The sequence below is a fragment of the Agelaius phoeniceus genome, chromosome 17 (assembly GCF_051311805.1).
Source record: "Agelaius phoeniceus isolate bAgePho1 chromosome 17, bAgePho1.hap1, whole genome shotgun sequence".
Taxonomy (NCBI): Eukaryota; Metazoa; Chordata; class Aves; order Passeriformes; family Icteridae; genus Agelaius; species Agelaius phoeniceus.
The window spans coordinates 8,525,957-8,545,429 of record NC_135281.1 but is presented as its reverse complement, the minus strand read 5'-3'; the positions used below and the strand labels follow the sequence as shown (position 1 = coordinate 8,545,429).

Below are 19,473 nucleotides of genomic sequence, written 5' to 3'. Positions count from 1 at the left end.
CACCGGGTGAGGCCCCAGCAGGAGGATGGAGGGTCTGGGCCAAGGCAGCAGTGCAGGACAGTGGCAGGACTGGTGGTCTTCAGCTCAGGCAGGGAAGGGCAAAGTGGTGAATGGAGCAGATTTAGTGCTGAAGGGCTCTCATCACCCTGTCTTCATCCCCGGGGCTGGAAGCGAACGTCTGCTCCAAGCAGCAGGAAATTCTGGGAGAAAGAGAGAAAGCGCTGGGCTGCTATGGGCCCTGGCAGCTGCCCTGCCCAGCACCCACCACATCCCTGAAGGCAGAATGGATTGGGATCTATGGCTCTGGTAACCCCTGTGCCAGTTTTTCCCCCCGGCAGGCTCTGGAGGCATTTCACAGCCACACCTCACTGCAGATTTTCAGCATCCTCATTGTGACCTTGCTTTGGGGTTTCCCCAAGGCACGCCACAACAGGGGCTCTCTCTGCTCCTCTGGACCTGGTACAGCTGCTTACAGCAGAGGAGGCAGGGGCTGCATCCTACCAGGCATCACAGCATCCATCCAGGCACTGCCAGTCAGGGAGAGCAGGGATTTGGGGCTGACACTGCTATAAAAAGCAGCATTGGAAACTCAGACCCCAGGCTTAAGAACTGGAGAATGATGTGGTGCCATCCCAGACACCCAAAATGCAGCCAAGAAAAGCAGAGAACTGGTTTGTGCTGAAAGCTCCCATCGATCACCTCATGGCACAGCTGAGGGAACGAGATTTGGAGGCTGTGCTGGTAAGCAGGGCTTTGTGGGCAGCAGGATGGGCCCCAGCTGGGGCCAGCTGCTCCCTCTCACTCACCTGGTGGAACCTCACAAGGATATTGGAGAGCTGAATCCTGTCCGGCAGTGGCAGACGGAAACCCTCATCTAAGCGGGCTGGAAAAGACAACACATGTGTCTGCACTGGCATGGGAATGGGAGTCAAGGGAGCACGGAGCACTCAGAGAAGGTGGCCACCTCCTTCCCCCAGCCCTTTCCTCTCCTCCACTGCTCCTGGGGCAGGCAGAGGAAACTCCTGCCAAGCTCCACAGAAGGGCTGCCTGTTGTGCCATGACAGCCCCCTTGGCCACTCCTGCCACCAGCCCCACTCTGGTCTGAGCTGCTGGCGAGGCAGGAGATGCAGGGATTCGGGGAGAGGGTCTGGAAAGCATTAGGATCTGCACAGGGCTCATATTTTCCATTGCGTTTGCTGCTGGGAGCCTGTCAGAGCAGCAAGAGGCTCCCTCCGCTTCACTGCCGCCTCCTGCGCGCACTTTGCCCTGCATCAGCCTTGGCAATGAGGATTTAATTAGTGAGCTGGGACCCCTTGGATGGAGCAACCTGAGTCGGGGGTGCTCCAGCAACACCATTCCCTCTGTAGGTTCTCACCATTAAGATGTGGCAGGAGAACATTGGAAGTCAGGATGTTCATTATGGACTGCAGAAATTGCACCTGGCGAGTGGGGAGAGAGGGAGGAAAAGCTTTAGTCTGCAGGACAGGAGACATGCGGGCACTGCAGGATAATTCTAAAAAGAGACAAGATGCTGGGCTGTGCACAACACTTTGCAGAGACCAGCAGCTTTGTCTGTTCACACTGGCAGTGTAGGAAATGTTTGGGGTGAGAGCAGCAATGGATCAGGCTCTGCATCCTTTCCCAGCCTTGCAGGCTGAGGCAGGAGGTGGCTGCACGGTCAGTGTGGGGTCCCATGTTGGGAGGCAGCGAGGAATGAGTCCCTGTCCTGGCCCCCAGCAGGCTGCCAGCTCCATGCTGGGGGCTCTGGTTGTGGTCAAGGATAGCTTACCTGGAAAGTGCCAACAGCTGAATCCTTCAGAGAGAGCCTGATCCTGCACAGGGACAGAAGTGGTGCTGTGGAGGATGTGCCAAGGGAGGGAGCAATCCCACCCATCCATGGCCATGCAGATCCCACTCCCTCCAGCTCCAGCTCATTCCTTCCCTCCACAGCAAGCCCACGTCCCAGGGACCTTCCCATCCCCTCTCTGTCCCTGGGCACCCAAAACAGAAAGACCTCCAGCCACCCCCTGCCCAGTCAGTGGCTGCTCCCCTCTGTACCTGCCCACATCCAGGCTCCCAACTATGCGGCCGGATCTCACGTTGATGACAGCGGACACGTTCCCTGTCTGGGGAGAGAGCACAGAGCTCTGGCAGTGCTCACCCCACCTCAGTCCAAAGCAGACACCCAGGGGAACAGCCCTGACCAGCTGAAACACACCACTGCCCATCCAGGGGTGTGTCTGCATCCAGCATTAAACCTGGCATTTGTCAGCTCAGGAATTGTTCAGTTGGGGACACCCTCACTGTGCCTGGACAGCACCTGGGAGCGCCCCTGGCAGGATCTGGGCAACAGGACAGGGCACAGCTCAAACTCCCTTCTGCCCCATCACCACAGGCCATTTCTGAACTTACCAGGCTGAGGAGGAAGAGAGGAGCCAGTTTGGAGTTGGGAAGGATGGCATAAGCCTGGATATCCACAATGGGCTGGAATGAGATTCCTCCTGGTCCAATAGTCAGGAATGGAGCAGTGGGAGTGGACAGCCTGAACTTCATTGGCATGTTTGGATACTTCTCCTCCAGCTGTGTGGGAGTAGGGAGAGGATGGGAATGATGGCACAAACCCCCAGTCCTCAGGGGAGAACACCTGGCACAGAGCAAAGCCTGTGTGTGCAGGAGCTCTGGGCAGGCAGGGCCAGACTGCTCACCTGGGGAATGAAGGCTGAGAAGATAGAGGTGTCCAAACTGAATCTCGCTTCCTTTGGGATCTGCAGGGAGACGATTGTCACACTGGGGCAATGTGGCACAGAGGAGCCCATGGTGAGCCCATTGCATCCCCAAATGCTGCCATGTGTGACAGCCCGGCGTCATCCCACAGCCTCCAGCTCTCTCTCTGTGGCTTCTCCAGGACTGCTGGCTGTTCCTGGAGCTCCTCAGCAAATGGAACCTCTTTCCCTGCCCTGTCCCACTCATGCCACTCACCATGGCCTCTGTGATTTCAAAGACCAGTGCCCCAGCCTCGTGGTAGGCAATGCCGGCTGTGTTGAAGAAGTAGCTGGAGGCTCCAAAGTAAACCATGCGCTCGTGATCCGAGGGGAAGGCCAGCGGCAGCGGTGAGAAGGGGATGGGGGAGCGGTGGGCCAGGGAGTAGAATTCACCCTGGGAGGAGGGAGAGACGTGGAGAAGGGCTGCAAATAGCAGTGGGTCTCACCTGCTGACTCACGCTGGCAAACAGCATTTGCAGCAGGTTCCAAAACCTTGGCTCCCACCTGCCTTTGGCAATGGCATTGGCCAAATCAAGTGTTCCCAGGGGCTGCTTCTCACCTTCAGGTCCAGGTCCAAGGACTTGGGTGTAGCTCTTGGGGGTGCCACCAAGGAATAATCAATACCAAAGTTGTTATCTATCTTGGCTGTGACTGCAAACACAAGGGAGATGAGTAAGGAGATGGTCAGGAAAGCTGGCAGCAGATGGCCTCCGCTGGCATCTGGACCGTGCCGTGATTGGGCTTCCTGGTGCATCAACTCACTACCAACTGCTCCTCTGCTTGCTTTTGCTAGGAAGCAAAAATCCCCACTTTTCTCCTGACTTTTTCACAGCCATCTCCTGGACCTGAGAAGTGGCCAGGGTCCCCCCGCTAAAGTAGCCAAAGTCCCTGACATTCCGTGGGCACAGATTCTGAAGGAATTCCCACAGCCTGACAGGACACACAGTGATTTCTCTCTGCTGAGAAGGTGCTCCCCAGCTCCCAGCTTGGGTGCCAGAACACCAGGACATGGGGAAGGGACACAAAGTAAAACTTTCCTCACGGCTGGGAAAAACCAGGAAGAGCAGCTCCTAAACCCACTTAAAGCCCCCCAATACCTGGCAGCGTCTGGATGTACTTCTGTAGCTCATTGTGCACAGACTTGGCCACATTGTCACACACCTGTGGGACAGAAAGGCCACAGAGCTCAGCAGGGGCAGCTGGGTCACAGCTCCATGACAAAGTTTGCTTAAGTAAATGAGCACACAGTGATGATTGCTTCCATTCATCAGGCAGCACATTAAGTGTCCAAGACACAAGCAGGATTTATACCTACAAGCATCTGCCTGCAGCAATTTCCCTCAGCACAGTTCAGCTCTGGGGAGACCCTTGGAAGGGAAATCTCATGTGGCCCATGCAGGAATGAACCGTGCTGAGCAGCTCCCCGGGGGGGGGGGGCAAGGGCGTGGCCAAGAAAGAGCAACAGAAAGGATTAACCCACCTACAGGGGTGTGCTCTTGCTCTCCTTACATCCCTACTTCTGAGCCTTCTGGACGTTACCAACAAGAGGGGGCTTAAACACAACCAGTAAACACAGGACCCTGCCTTCCACTGCGCACATACCTTGCTCTCTAAATTCTTTCGCAACTTCCTTTCAATAACGCGGTGGAAGAGGTTGTAAAGCCACCTACAGAGAAACACAGAGAGAAGCCCTGCCTAGCTCAGTTCCATACTGCAGAACTATGTGCCCAGGAAAGGTTGATGATAGAGAACATCATTCTCAAGCAAGCCCCTGGGAACATCATTCCCACACCCATTTGGCATCTGGCTTTGCCCCAGAGTTTACATTTGAAAACAGACTCACTGGTAAACCCCACCCACCCCCTTAAATGTGCAGCAACAGCAGGAGAAATTCAGGCCAGATTTAAGAGCAGGCAACATCAGAATTGCCAGCAGGCTACACGCTTAACAAGGCCACATTCTAGTGACAGGTGGGCTAATACACAGCATTTCCAGACCTTCCAGTGAAGTCACATACCCAAGCTTGCCAGAAAAGCGCACCCGGACATTGGAAATGCGGGCACTGCAGTCTGAGGTGCTGATGGTGGGCCTCCCAGTGGTGTCACTGCCCAGCCTCAGGATGATTTTCAAGTTGACATTTTCTACCTTCAGGTTGAAAGATCCATGTCCCTTGCTGCAGGGAGAAAGGGGAATAAGAAAGAGATATTTGTCAATTCCAAGGCCTGGTGAAGAGACATCTCATTTGGTTCAGGATACAGCAGTCTGGATCAGTCTCCCCCTTGTATGGTGCATCCAGAGTAGATTGGGAAAGTGTTTAGATTCAGGGGAAGCAAATTTCACTGGCACATAAATTAGGAGAGGTAACTTTTACACAGAGGGGAGTGAGAGCAAGTAGGGGTGGTGGAAGAGAGACCTGAGGGTGCATGTATACCTCCCCTTTCATGTGCCTTTTACGTGCCTCCCACCCTGTTTTATCCATCATATCTGGGAGAGCAAAGTGACAGCTGCCCAAAACAGAAGGGAGAGGGAGAGGGAGAGGGAGAGGGAGAGGGAGAGGGAGAGGGAGAGGAGAAAAAACCTGTCCAGTTCAAGAGCGGGAGACACAGAGTAGGTGCCTGAATAGGGAGAGGAAGAGCTGGCCACTCACATAAAGAGAAACTTCACCCGCCAGTCCCCATTCAGCTCAGCAAAGGCGTTGGAGATGGAGACCTGCAGGCCCACATTGGGGACCGGGGTAATCCGTGAGTGTGGCAAGCGGAAAGTGGGAATGTGCAGCCTAAAATATACAAATAAAATGAAAAATCATGTTACAGTGGTTCCACACTCCCAAGCACAAGGCAAAGGAGGGATGGAGGGAGGGAAACAATCAGGGAGGGAAGAAGGGTGAGCAGGATGGAGTCACTGCACTGGCAGCATTTCCAGCTGCAGTTCTGCTGCTGCAAAGCTATGCCTGGCAGGGTCACACAGTGTAGAGTGGCACCTTTGGGAATGGGGCCCTTGCAGCCACCCAAGGCAGCTCCAAACACTGCGCTGCAGGAGAAGAGAGGCACCCGGGCAGCAGGGAGCTGGCATTTCCACAGGGACTGGGCTCCTGCTTCACATGCCTTGTCCCACAGGCAAGGCCATCTCCACTACCCAGGCTGTGATTGCACACAGTCCACCCATGCCCACACTGCTGTGACCCTCATTCCAATTTTCGCCTTGGGCAAGGAGAAAAACAGGAACATGCACCAAGGACACGGCCAACATCTCAGGGAGCTGTGGAGGGGACAGGATGCTCCTCAGTGCTCAGGGGGCTCTCCATCATCCCCACTCCTCCTGCCCCTCGCCGTGGTCAGGAGGGCAGTGGGTGGCTCCAGGCCACTGGCGAGGCTCACAGGGCTTACCTGGAGAATGAATAATGCACCTTCCCCGATTTACCCGAGAAGTCTTGCAGCTTCAGCTGGGCCAGCTCCTTCTGCAGGATCGCAATCCCCTGCTCTTGGGCTACAGGGACACAGGGATAGCGTCACTCCACCATTCCACCACTCCATCATTCCAGCCACAGGAGCTGCAGCACACACTGGGCATGCAGCAGAAGGATCAGAGGAGAGATCCAGGTGATGCTGCCTCCCAGGCTGGCTTTAAAGCAAACCTCTGTGCACACAGCCCTGAGAGCACACAGGCAATGCTGCCTGGAGCCCTGCTTGCAGCCCCAGGGGAAGGTGGTGGCTGCAGAAAGGAGAGAGGTGTCCCAGCCTCACTCTCCAGGCAGTGCACTGGGGGAGATCTGCATGAGGTCTGAGGCCCTGGGATGCTGTGTGTTTCTCACACAGTGTATTTCAGTGCATAACTGTGCTCTGCTGGAGCCAGGGCCCTGCCTGCCTCGATAAAACCAGCACGGGGCCCATCCATCTCTGTCACTGCCCCTCCCTAAACTCCCCAGCTCCTCTCTCCTCTGCAGCTCCCTCCTCCAGGGCTCACGGCTCAGCTGCCTGGATGTGCTGTGGGAGCAGCACCCTCCTGCTGTGCCAGCCTCCCACACTGCCTGGCTGCAGCTCCCTGAGACCCCACAGGGCTGGGCCCCTCTGCAGGGGCTCCATCAAGCTCTGCTGTAGGGGGCAGGCAGGTGCAGCAGGGGAAGGCCTGGCTGATGGTGCATTTGGCACCCCTGGCCAAGGATTTCCCCACCCTGTCCCTGTGCTCCTCACATGGGCACCCATGGCCAAGGATCTCCCATTCTGCCCCAGGACCCTGCACTTCTCACAGGGTACTTGGCTCCACACCTCTGCCACCAGCACATCTGTCAGGAGAGAAATCAGAAGCAGAACCCACCGTAGTCCAAGCCTGCCTGGGTGATCCTCACCACGAAGCCGGGGTTGGTGGCTGTGCTGAGTGCCAGGCACAAGGCCAGTGCCCCACAAGCCACAGCCACGCTCTGCATTCCCATCCTGGCTTCCTGCAAGCCTGCACTATGCTGGGCTCTCCCAGCTCACACCACCTTTATATCCCTGCCAAAACAGGAACCTTGGGCAAAGGTGGTGTCAGGAGCCACGGGGGGCGTCCCCAGGATTTCCTGCTTGGCCACCACCCTGCTCCACTGTGCTGCTGGCATCGTGGGCACATGGCCCAGCACAGAGGCACACCTGGTACCTCTCACTGAAGGCAGGGAAGGAGCAGTGGAAACTGGGAGGCAACAGCCTAGTTTCCAACTCTCTGTCACTGCCAGCAATCCCTGCCTGTGGCAGCAGTGGATGTTCAGTGGGGCAGAGCTGGGTTTGGCACTGGCAGCTGAGCCTGACAGAGCCACATGTCTGCAGCCTGCCCCCAGAAAAAGCTGGGAACAGCCTGGGCTGCCCAGGAGCAGGGTCCCAGCCCTGCTGCTCTCCATCTCTGTCCCTGTCCCATGGCTCTCCTGGCTACTCTGTGAGCTGCTTCTGTCACACCATGGACCTGCCAAGGGCACCAGAGCAGCCATGGGCCACCAGAGCAGCCATGGGGCACAGCAGTGGCTAAGAAGGCAGATCACAGCTTCTCACCTCATGTGAGCAGATCACAGGGACCCCCACACCCAGCAGGGCTGGCAAAGGGGCATTTGCCTGGGCTGGGCAGCTGCACCAAGGCAACTACCTCAGTGCAGTGCCCTGCAACTCCAGATCCTATCATGGGTTCCTGCACAGAGCAGCCACACAGGAAGAGACATCCATCACCCCAGGATCAAGCTCCAAAGACATCACTTCTGAGGCCTGATATGTCCCAGCTCTTGTCATGATGGCTGGAGACAGGGGCAGGAGCTGGGTGCAGCCAGGCAGGTGTGAGGGAGGAACACCCCTGTGCCCGCCCAGGCAGGAGAGCTCGGCTGGCTGGTCTCTCCTTGCAAGATAAAGGTGATGGAGGAAGAAATATTTCAGTCAATTTCATTTCCTGTGCCTGGTGTCCAGGCAAAGGAAACCCATGGCTGCTGATGCAGGCAGATCTCATGCTGGATCCAGGGAAGTCCTGGCTGCCAGAGGCAACATCCTTGAGCCTGTGAGCAGAGCTCCTTGTGCCCAGAGCTCCTTTTGCCCAGAAAGAAACATGCAAGAACAGAGGAGAAAGGCAAAAGCCAAATCCTCACTCACAGCCTCCCTGGCATCATGACCCTCCCTGTCACCCATCATCAGCTCTTATCTGGGTCTGGCTCAGTTCAGAGCAGGAGATCCCAAACCTGCCATGGTGACAAGCCCATTTTGTCACTGAAGGGCTGTGACAAAACAACATTCAAGATGTTCAGGAGGAGCATGGAGGAAGCAGAACTCTTCCATAAGGAGAAATGAAATTTTATAAGGAATAGCATAGAGAGGAAGCAAAACCAGGAAGTCTTCCCCCAGGCTTTGAGCAAATTTTGAAGCTGAACTGAAAAACAAGCCTTCAAAGAGCCGAACTCTGACCAAACACTGCTGTGTTTGGCAAGGAGCAGCCAAAACCACATCTAAAGCTCAACATATGTGCCGGTCCTGGTAGTGCTTCCTGCAAGTGGTGACAGAGGGAATGGAACATGAGATCCTGCCCTGCTGGCCCCAACCCTTTGGACAGGTAAAGGCTTCTCCTGCTGAGCTGCTCTGCCTGTCCTGGGAGTGTGGGGTCTGCTCCACTGGGGAAAGGCTGGCTCCCCCAGGCTGCTGGAGAAGGAATGGGAATGGTCACATGGGAACCAGGAGCCCAGGAGGAGTCCTGTGCTGCTGCTGTCCTTTGCCCAGGACTGCAGGTCAACACCCCCTCTCCACTGTCCATAGGCTCCCCCCCTGCTCCCCAGGTCAGAAGTCCCTCTGGCCCCACACGCTCCTCAGCACGTGTGGGCAGTTCCCCATCCTGTCCCAGCTCTTTCCACATCTTTCTTGTGGTGCTGTGGCTCAAGACCCCCTGCAGCCACGTGCTGGGGCTAACCAAGTACTACAAACCAGCCAGGGGTTTGCTCTTTGGGCTCTGAGCAGTGCAGGCACATTTGCCATCTGCAAGAAAATCTGAATACATCTTTGTTCTGTGGTGCCATAACCTGCTCGTTTGCCATCTGCAAGGAAATCCAGACACATCTGTGTTCCCTGGTGCCATTACCAGTGGGGAATTCCCCGGGCAGCTTGTACCAGTGCCAGAAGCAGGACTGCTGCTGTTCTCCAGCCTTCCACTGGCAGGTGTATGTCGGCTGGGGAACCATAATGAAAAACCTGTGGGCACAGGAAAAAAAGTGAGAGCAGCGTGCCTGGGTTTGGAGAGAACATGGAAAGAGAAGTCATTAGCCCAAAATAAAACCTCCCTTACCCGTTTCCAGACAGTACAAGTTCATTGTCACCCACAGGACTGGGCAGTGGTCAGAACCAGTGGCAACTGAAGTTGTCCCTGGACCTACAGGAACTTCAGCACAGAGAGGTCACGCTAAGCATCAGGGCCTGCCATGACATCAACCAGCTTTTCCCTGTGCAGAATCTCCCCCTTAAGCTTCTTGGCCATGCATCCTGCCACCAAAGGATCCAGCTGCTTTCACCCCAGGCCAAGGTGGCTGCTGCCTGCGGGACTCAGGCCATGCAGCCCGGCCGTACCCAGGATCCCGATGCGGAGCGGAGCTCGAGCCTGGGGCCGCCGGGCCTTCAGCGCCTTGAGGTGCTGCAGACGGTTCCAGATGGCCTGCTCTGCCTTCTCCCTGGGGAGCCAGCACAACGGGCTACTGCAGCTGCTGCTCCTGCACTGAGCCCCAGCCTGAGCGCCCCAAGTGCTCTGTAAGGAGAATTCAGCTAAAGCAGGGAACCTAATGGCACCCGAGAGTGCGTTTGTGGTGTGCGGATTATGTCTTGTCTCTGTCTTAACTGCTATCACTTTGCTTGACCGAGATCATCTCCCTTGCAGAAACACTTTAGGGACTAATCTCTTGGGGAGAAAAAGTGCCTTGGCCACAGCACACAGGGGAGCGTCGGGAACGAAGCGGCCGGCGAGGGACGGGGAGACGCCGCCGCCGCCTCCGCCCCTCGGCGCCGCGTTCTGCCCCGCCGCCATTCGGGGCCGCCCCGCTGCTGGGCGGTGCCGCCGCGGGAATCACAAAACCACAGAATCAATTAGGTTGGAAAAGAACTCCGAGGTCATCGAGTTCAGCCTGTGACCCAGAAACAACATTTCAGCCAAAACAGGGCACTGAAATCCTGGCCATGTCCAGCCTTCCCTTAAACACCTTCAGGGACGGTGACTCCACCACCTTCCTGGGCTGCCCATTCTAAGGTCTAACGACCCTTAATGTGATGGAATTTTTCCTAATATCCAACGTAAAAGGCCCCTGGTGCAGCTTAAGACCATCTCCTCTTATCCTGCCCCTTGTTCCCTGGGAGCAGACCCTGACACCCACATGGGTGCTCCCTCCTGTCAGGGAGTTGTGAGGCCTCACCCTGAACCTCCCTTCTTCCAGGCTGAGGCCCCTCAGCCTCTTTGGTGCTCCACCATCTCCCCTGATTCCATTGCCCTTCTCTGGACATGATCCAGCACCTCCATGTCCTTCTTGAAGTGTGGGACCCAGAACTGGACACAACACAAAACCTTCCGTGGTCCTGTTTCCCCACTATGGCTGGTACAGGCCAGGATGCCCCTGGCCTTGTTGGCCACCTGGTGCTCATGTTCAGCTGCTGTTGACAGCACCCCAAGGGCCTTTTCCACTGTGCTTTTTTCAACCACTGCCCCAAGGCTGAAGTGAAGGCACAAGACAGCAGGACACAGGTGTTTCATGGTGCCTTGGAATGACCATGGAAACAGCCAAACCAGGTGGTCCCAATCCAGCTCCCATCTGTCCCTGTGTGGCCCGAGGTGCAGACAGTGACACCAAGAGCACAGCCCCAGCACCGACGCCTTTATTGCTGCTCAGAGGGAGGAGGGGAGCAGGTGGCCCAGGGCAGGGGACCCCCAGCTAATGGGTAGCACCGGGTGAGGCCCCAGCAGGAGGATGGAGGGTCTGGGCCAAGGCAGCAATGCAGGACAGTGGCAGGACTGGGGGTCTTCAGCTCAGGCAGGGAAGGGCAAAGTGGTGAATGGAGCAGATTTAGTGCTGAAGGGCTCTCATCACCCTGTCTTCATCCCCGGGGCTGGAAGCGAACGTCTGCTCCAAGCAGCAGGAAATTCTGGGAGAAAGAGAGAAAGCGCTGGGCTGCTATGGGCCCTGGCAGCTGCCCTGCCCAGCGCCCACCACATCCCTCAAGGCAGAACGGATTGGGACCTGTGCTCTGGTTTGCTGCTGGGCCATTGGGATCTCAGTGAAGAGCACCCTCCCATTTGTCACTTTCCAGCACAGCTGAGGAAACTGGATTTGGAGGCTGTGCTGGTAAGCAGGGCTTTGTGGGCAGCAGGATGGGCCCCAGCTGGGGCCAGCTGCTCCCTCTCACTCACCTGGTGGAACCTCACAAGGATATTGGAGAGCTGAATCCTGTCCAGAAGTGGCAGAGGGAAGCCCTCATCTAAGCGGGCTGGAAAAGACAACACATGTGTCTGCACTGGCATGGGAATGGGAGTCAAGGGAGCACGGAGCACTCAGAGAAGGTGGCCACCTCCTTCCCCCAGCCCTTTCCTCTCCTCCACTGCTCCTGGGGCAGGCAGAGGAAACTCCTGCCAAGCTCCACAGAAGGGCTGCCTGTTGTGCCATGACAGCCCCCTTGGCCACTCCTGCCACCAGCCCCACTCTGGTCTAAGCTGCTGGCGAGGCAGGAGATGCAGGGATTCGGGGAGAGGGTCTGGAAAGCATTAGGATCTGCACAGGGCTCATATTTTCCATTGCGTTTGCTGCTGGGAGCCTGTCAGAGCAGCAAGAGGCTCCCTCCGCTTCACTGCCGCCTCCTGCGCGCACTTTGCCCTGCATCAGCCTTGGCAATGAGGATTTAATTAGTGAGCTGGGACCCCTTGGATGGAGTAACCTGAGTGGAGGGTGCTCCAGCAACCTCGTTCCCCCCATTGAGTTCTCACCATTGAGACGTGGGAGCAGGGTACTGGAAGTCAGGATGTTCATTAAGGACTGCATCATTCGTACCTGGGGAGTGGGGAGAGAGGGAGAAAAAGCTTTAGTCTGCAGGACAGGAGACATGCGGGCACTGCAGGATAATTCTAAAAAGAGACAAGAAGCTGGGCTGTGCACAACACTTTGCAGAGACCAGCAGCTTTGTCTGTTCACACTGGCAGTGTAGGAAATGTTTGGGGTGAGAGCAGCAATGGATCAGGCTCTGCATCCTTTCCCAGCCTTGCAGGCTGAGGCAGGAGGTGGCTGCACGGTCAGTGTGGGGTCCCATGTTGGGAGGCAGCGAGGAATGAGTCCCTGTCCTGGCCCCCGGCAGGCTGCCAGCTCCATGCTGGGGGCTCTGCTTGTGGTCAAGGATAGCTTACCTGGAAAGTGCCAACAGCTGAATCCTTCAGAGAGAGCCTGATCCTGCACAGGGACAGAAGTGGTGCTGTGGAGGATGTGCCAAGGGAGGGAGCCATTCCACCCATCCATGGCCATGCAGATCCCACTCCCTCCAGCTCCAGCTCATTCCTTCCCTCCACAGCAAGCCCACGTCCCAGGGACCTTCCCATCCCCTCTCTGTCCCTGGGCACCCAAAACAGAAAGACCTCCAGCCACCCCCTGCCCAGTCAGTGGCTGCTCCCCTCTGTACCTGCCCACATCCAGGCTCCCAACTATGCGGCCGGATCTCACGTTGATGACAGCGGACACGTTCCCTGTCTGGGGAGAGAGCACAGAGCTCTGGCAGTGCTCACCCCACCTCAGCCCAAAGCAGACACCCAGGGGAACAGCCCTGACCAGCTGAAACACACCACTGCCCATCCAGGGGTGTGTCTGCATCCAGCATTAAACCTGGCATTTGTCAGCTCAGGAATTGTTCAGTTGGGGACACCCTCACTGTGCCTGGACAGCACCTGGGAGTGCCCCTGGCAGGATCTGGGCAACAGGACAGGGCACAGCTCAAACTCCCTTCTGCCCCATCACCACAGGCTGTGTCTGAACTCACCAGGCTGAGGAGGAAGAGAGGAGCCAGGCTGGAGTTGGGAAGGATGGCATAAGCCTGGGCATCCACAATGGGCTGGAATGAGATTCCTCCTGGTCCAATAGTCAGGAATGGAGCAGTGGGAGCGGACAGCCTGAACTTCATTGGCATATTGGGGTACATCTCCTCCAGCTGTGTGGGGGTAAGGAGAGGATGGGAATGATGGCACAAACCCCCAGTCCTGAGGGAGAACACCTGGCACAGAGCGAAGCCTGTGTGTGCAGGAGCTCTGGGCAGGCAGGGCCAGACTGCTCACCTGGGGAATGAAGGCTGAGAAGACAGAGGTCTCCAACTTGAATTCTACATCCTTTGGGATCTGCAAGGAGACGATTGTCACACTGGGGCAATGTGGCACAGAGCAGCCCATTGCATCCCCACATCCTGCCACGTCTGACAGCCTCATCCCACAGCCCCCAGCTCTCTCACTGGGGCTTCTCCAGGACTGCTGGCTGTTCCTGGAGCTCCTCAGCAAATGGAACCTCTTTCCCTGCCCTGTCCCACTCATGCCACTCACCATGGCCTCTGTGATTTCAAAGACCAGTGCCCCAGCCTTGTGGTAGGCAATGCCGGCTGTGTTGAAGAAGTAGCTGGAGGCTCCAAAGTAAACCATGCGCTCGTGATCCGAGGGGAAGGCCAGCGGCAGCGGTGAGAAGGGGATGGGGGAGCGGTGGGCCAGGGAGTAGAATTCACCCTGGGAGGAGGGAGAGACGTGGAGAAGGGCTGCAAATAGCAGTGGGTCTCACCTGCTGACTCACCCTGGCAAACAGCATTTGCAGCAGGTTCCAAAACCTTGGCTCCCACCTGCCTTTGGCAATGGCATTGGCCAAATCAAGTGTTCCCAGGGCTGCTTCTCACCTTCAGGTCTGCATCCAGAGACTGGGCAGTTGCTCTTGGGGGTGCCACCAAGGAATAAGCTATCCCAAACTTGTTATCTATCTTGGCTGTGACTGCAAACACAAGGAAGAGAGATGAGTAAGGAGATGGTCAGGAAAGCTGGCAGCAGATGGCCTCCGCTGGCATCTGGACCGTGCCATGATTGCGCTTCCTGGTGCATCAACTCACTACCAACTGCCCCCTCTGCTTGCTTCTCTTTAGAAGAGGAAAAAACATTTTCTTCCTCAATGTTTCTCAGCAATACAAACCATCTCCTGGACCTGAGAAGTGGCTAGGGTCCCCCAGGTAAAGCAGCCCAATCCCCCCAAGTCCATGGGCACAGATTCTGAAGGAATTCCCACAGCCTGACAGGACACACAGTGATTTCTCTCTGCTGAGAAGGTGCTCCCCAGCTCCCAGCTTGGGTGCCAGAACACCAGGCATGGGGAGGGGACACAAAGTAAAACTTTCCTCACGGCTGGGAAAAGCCAGGAAGAGCAGCTCCTAAACCCACTTAAAGCCCCCCAGTACCTGGCAGCGTCCGGATGTACATCTGTAGGTCATTGTGCACAGACTTGGCCACATTGTCACACACCTGTGGGACAGAAAGGCCACAGAGCTCAGCAGGGGCAGCTGGGTCACAGCCACACTCCCAGCTCCATGACAAAGTATGCTTAAGTAAATGAGCACACAGTGATGATTGCCTCCATTCATCAGGCAGCACATTAAGTGTCCAAGACTCAAGCAGGATTTATACCTACAAGCATCTGCCTGCAGCAATTTCCCTCAGCACAGTTCAGCTCTGGGGAGACCCTTGGAAGGGAAATCTCCTGTGGCCCATGCAGGAATGAACCGTGCTGAGCAGCCAGGGCGTGGCCGAGAAAGAACAACATAAAGGATTATCCCACCCACAGGGGCAGGAGCACCGACTGCCCTGAAGCTGAGCTTTGCTCAGTTCCTACAGTTCTGTGTGCCAGGACAGGAGAGTGCATCCCTCTGCCTCTGTCATGCACAAGTGAAGCCCTGGCATTTGTGGGGATTTTATTGCTGGCTCATCACTACCCTGGGAAATTTATTGCAGGGCACTGTCCTGCAGATGGCTGAGGAAATCCACACAAGCTCTTTTCAATGTTTTCACTGTAACATCACAGCAACCACGGGCAGGATCTGTCTGTCATCTGTCTGACTGGGCATGCAGCCCACAGAGCTGATGGTCAGATGCAGCGCTGCGGAGGGGCAGCGACCACACTGACAGAGATGAGGAGGAGGAGGCGACACAGCTTTGGGCATGGCCTTAGTGACAGCAGGTTGCAGCTCTTCCCTGTCCCCAGTGATATTTTTCTGTCTGTGCTGGAAATGCTCCATTGCTGCCTGTGAGGATGTCGCTGCAGGCAGAAGAATGCAGTCCCAGTGACTGGGATTTCCCCATGACCCTCATTTCCCTGTGACCTGGATTTCCCTGTGACAGGGATCTCCCTGTGAATGGACTCCCAGAACTGGGAATACTAGAACTGCCCAAGCATTGCAGCAACAGCAGGAGGCAGACACAGGCTGCCTGGCCTGGGTCGAGGCCCAGCTGTGCCCAGGGTGCAGCTCAGTCCCTGCTCCTGCCCTCTCCTGCCCATTGCCCCTCACACCATGACTCCACAAAGACAATGAAGAATGTGTGTGGGGCAGAGGGAGTTTGGAGGAGGAGCAGAGGGCAGTGGGGTCCCTTTGCAGTCCCAGAGCTGTCCTCCTTCCAGGTTACAAAACAGCAGAAAAGGCCTCTGAGCCCTGGTGTTGTTCCTGCTGCCAGACCATCTGCTGCCACACACCCCAGGGGACTTGGGAACGGTGTTGCATGGAATTGGGAATAGAGCCTGGGCAGGATGGGATCTGATGCAGGAATGGGATTTGCCTGTTCTCCAAATGCCTCCTTCCCAAGCAAGGTTCACATCCAGAGAGGCTGTAACTCATGCCAGTTATCCTTGTAGTAATTATTGCTAACAGCTTGTTTCCGTGTCTTGTTGCAGGTCTCCTGCACGTCAGTGTCTGTAGTAGGCAGCGGTACCAGAACTCCCTGACCCCCTCAGTAAAACAAAACACCAAATGTCTCAAATCCAGGAATGAGAGTTTCCCCTCAAGTGCTCCCCAAAGCCCTCCAGAATATGGCTGGTTAAAGGACAGCTCTGATCAGGTTACAATGAATTTGGCTGAGACATAAGATCAAATTAACTGACCACATGGAAAGAAAAGTCTTTGTTAATTAGGAACCAATTATGCTGGGCTTTGGCAAAGTCTCCAGGTTTCAAATTCAGCCTGAGTCACTCTATCCTATGGAGCCTGCGACGCCCATTCCTTTGGTTTTACTGAATTGGCAACACAGTCATGTGCTCTGGCTATAGTTACATCCCTACCTCTGATCCTTCCAGCACATTACCCACAAGTGAGGGTTAAAGACCACCAGAAAACCCAGGGCCCTGCCCTCCACTGCTCACATACCTTGCTCTCTAAATTCTTTCGCAACCTGGACTCAATAACGCGGTGGAACAGGTTGTAAAGCCACCTGCAGAGAAACACAGAGAGAAGCCCTGCCTAGCTCAGTTCCATACTGCAGAACTATATGCCCAGGAAAGGGAGACCCTAGAGATGCAAGCCCCTGGGAACATCATTCCCACACCCATCTGGCATGTGGCTTTGCCCCAGGGTTTACATTTGAAAACAGACTCACTGGTAAACCCAACCCACCCCCTTAAATGTGCAGCCACAGCAGAAGAAATTTAGGCCAGATTTAAGACCAGGCAACCTCAAATTTGCCAACAACATACTCCTCACACGAGGCCCACATTCCAATGGCAGAACCACATTCCCATAGCAGGTGGGCTAACACACAGTGTTTCCAGACCTTCCAGTAAAATCACATACGCAAGCTTGCCAGAAAAGAGCACCCGGACTTTGGAGATGTGGGCACTGCAGTCTGAGGTGCTGATGGTGGGCCTCCCAGTGGTGTCACTGCCCAGCCTCAGGAGAATTTTGATGTAGATATTTTCCACCTTCAGGTCAAAAGATCCATGGTCCCGGCTGCTGGTAGAGGGGGATGAGAAAGGGAAGTTTGTCAAAGCCAAGGCCTGGTGAAGAGACCTCAAATCTGCTTGAGGATGAATCAGTCTGGATCAGTCTCCCCCTTGTATGGTGCATCCAGAGGAGATTGGGAAAGTGTTTAGATTCAGGGGAAGCAAATTTCAATGGCACATAAACTAGGAGAGGTAACCTTTAAATAGAGGGGAGAGAGAGCAAGTAGGGGTGGTGGAAGAGAGACCTGAGGGTCCACGTATAGCTCTACCTTCACGTGCCTTTTACCTGCCTCCCACCCTGTTTTATCCATCATATCTGGGAGAGCAAAGTTACAGCTGCCCAAAACAGAAGGGAGAGGGGGAGGAGAAAAAACTTGTCCAGATCCAGAGTGGGAGACACAGAGTGGGTGCCTGAATAGGGAGAGGAAGAGCTGGCCACTCACATAAAGAGAAACTTCACCCGCCAGTCCCCGTCCAGCTCAGCAAAGGCGTTGGAGATGGAGACCTGCAGGCCCACGTTGGAGATCGGGGTAATCCGTGAGTACGGCAACTGGAAATCACGAAGGCGCAGCCTAAAAATATACAAATAAAAAGGAAAGTCATGTTACAGTGGTTCCACAGTCCCAAGCACAAGTCTAGGGAGGGAGGGAGAAAATCAGGGAGGGAAAGAGGGCAAGCAGGATGGACAGGGCCAACATGTCAGGGATCTGTGGAGGGGACAGGATGGTCCTCACTGTTCCAGGGGCCCCACCCTCCCCACTCCTCCTGTCCCTCGCCTGGGTCAGGGGGCAGTGGGTGGCTCCAGACCACTGGCAGGGCTCACCTGGAGAGCTCATAGTGTACCTTCCCCACACGCAAGACACGAGAGTCCCCTGAGATATCTGGCAGCTTCAGCTGGGCCAGCTCCTTCTCCAGGATCGCAATCCCCTGCTCTTGGGCTGCAGGGACACAGGGACAGCGTCACTCCACCACTGCCACAGGAGCTGCAGCACACACTGGGCATGCAGCAGGAGGATCAGAGGAGAGATCCAGGTGATGCTGCCTCCCAGGCTGGCTTTAAAGCAAACCTCTGTGCACACAGCCCTAAGAGCACACAGGCAATGCTGCCTGGAGCCCTGCTTGCAGCCCCAGGGGAAGGTGGTGGCTGCAGAAATGAAAGAGGTGTCCCAGCCTCACTTTCCAGGCTGCCAACCAGGCGAGGTGTGTGGGAGGTCGGAGGCACTGGGCTGCTCCATGCCCATTGCCAGCAGGTGAAGATGGATGGAGGTTATGTCCTAGGGAGCAGCACAGCATCAGTGGGTGCTGCACCCCAGCCACCGTCTGAGAGGGGGAGTCACGTTCTCTCTCACACGGCTGGCAGAGCTGCCTGGTAAATGAGCTGTTTCTCACACAGTGTATTTCAATCCATAACTGTGCTCTGCTGGAGCCAGGGCTCTGCCTGCCTCAATAAAACCAGCACAGGGCCCATCCATCTCTGTCACTGCCCCTCCCTAAACTCCCCAGCTCCTCTCTCCTCTGCAACTCCCCCCTCCAGGGCTCACGGCTCAGCTGCCTGGATGTGCTGTGGGAGCAGCACCCTCCTGCTGTGCCAGCCTCCCACACTGCCTGGCTGCAGCTCCCTGAGACCCCACAGGGCTGGGCCCCTCTGCAGGGGCTCCATCAAGCTCTGCTGTAGGGGGCAGGCAGGTGCAGCAGGGGAAGCCCTGGCTGATGGTGCATTTGGCACCCCTGGCCAAGGATTTCCTCACCCAGTCCCTGTGCTCCTCACATGGGCACCCATGGCCAAGGATCTCCCATTCTGCCCCAGGACCCTGCACTTCTCACAGGGTACCTGGCTCCACAGCTCTGCCACCAGCACATCTGTCAGGAGAGAAATCAGAAGCAAACCCACCGTAGTCCAAGCCTGCCTGGGTGATCCTCACCACAAAGCCGGGGTTGGTGGCTGTGCTGAGTGCCAGGCACAAGGCCAGTGCCCCACAAGCCACAGCCACGCTCTGCATTCCCATCCTGGCTTCCTGCAAGCCTGCACTATGCTGGGCTCTCCCAGCTCACACCACCTTTATATCCCTGCCAAAAAGGGAACTGCTTGTCACGGTGGTGTGCGGAGCCACGGGGGGCGTCCCCAGGATTTCCTGCTTGGCCACCACCCTGCTCTGCTGTGCTGCTGGCACCATGGGCACATGGCCCAGCACAGAGGCACACCTGGTACCTCTCACTGAAGGCAGGGAAGGAGCAGTGGAAACTGGGAGGCAACAGCCCAGT

The 19,473-nt window shown here is 56.2% G+C and overlaps 2 protein-coding genes across 3 annotated transcripts; both read right to left on the bottom strand.

The window, feature by feature from the left end:
- Positions 1–18: 18 nt before the first annotated feature.
- On the bottom strand, positions 19–7,202 carry LOC143695407 (bactericidal permeability-increasing protein-like). The gene is made up of 15 exons (XM_077187371.1): positions 7,077–7,202; positions 6,149–6,248; positions 5,410–5,538; positions 4,780–4,935; positions 4,365–4,428; positions 3,860–3,923; positions 3,322–3,413; positions 2,980–3,156; positions 2,706–2,765; positions 2,413–2,580; positions 2,059–2,126; positions 1,790–1,832; positions 1,376–1,439; positions 807–883; positions 19–200 (listed from the first exon to the last, which is right to left on the bottom strand). Exons 1-15 carry the CDS (start codon positions 7,189–7,191, stop codon positions 153–155), a joined length of 1,425 nt encoding a protein of 474 aa, XP_077043486.1. The 5' UTR covers positions 7,192–7,202; the 3' UTR covers positions 19–152.
- A 3,907-nt stretch (positions 7,203–11,109) lies between these two features.
- On the bottom strand, positions 11,110–19,229 carry LOC129127696 (bactericidal permeability-increasing protein-like). 2 transcript variants are annotated; one of them, XM_054644535.2, is made up of 15 exons: positions 19,103–19,229; positions 18,035–18,149; positions 17,655–17,783; positions 17,063–17,221; positions 16,640–16,703; positions 14,687–14,750; positions 14,138–14,229; positions 13,797–13,973; positions 13,539–13,598; positions 13,247–13,414; positions 12,893–12,960; positions 12,624–12,666; positions 12,210–12,273; positions 11,640–11,716; positions 11,110–11,374 (listed from the first exon to the last, which is right to left on the bottom strand). In XM_054644535.2, exons 1-15 carry the CDS (start codon positions 19,215–19,217, stop codon positions 11,327–11,329), a joined length of 1,443 nt encoding a protein of 480 aa, XP_054500510.2. In that variant the 5' UTR covers positions 19,218–19,229; the 3' UTR covers positions 11,110–11,326. The 2 variants fall into 2 exon arrangements, with proteins under 2 accessions (XP_054500510.2, XP_054500511.2); XM_054644536.2 differs by having other exon boundaries at positions 17,063–17,218.
- Positions 19,230–19,473: the final 244 nt, after the last annotated feature.

Excerpts from the sequence above, each read along its gene's own strand:
- LOC129127696 (XM_054644535.2), bottom strand. The coding sequence starts at position 19,217 with ATGGGAATGCAGAGCGTGGCTGTGGCTTGTGGGGCACTGGCCTTGTGC. Across the intron at positions 16,704-17,062 it reads CTCTTTTCTGGCAAGCTTGC|GTGGCTTTACAACCTGTTCC; the intron begins GTATGTGATTTT and ends GTTTCTCTGCAG. Across the intron at positions 12,667-12,892 it reads GGGAGCCTGGATGTGGGCAG|GATCAGGCTCTCTCTGAAGG; the intron begins GTACAGAGGGGA and ends GTCCCTGTGCAG.
- LOC143695407 (XM_077187371.1), bottom strand. The coding sequence starts at position 7,191 with ATGGGAATGCAGAGCGTGGCTGTGGCTTGTGGGGCACTGGCCTTGTGC. Across the intron at positions 3,924-4,364 it reads GAAAGAATTTAGAGAGCAAG|GTGTGTGACAATGTGGCCAA; the intron begins GTATGTGCGCAG and ends TCTGTCCCACAG. Across the intron at positions 2,766-2,979 it reads TTGAAATCACAGAGGCCATG|ATCCCAAAGGAAGCGAGATT; the intron begins GTGAGTGGCATG and ends GTCTCCCTGCAG.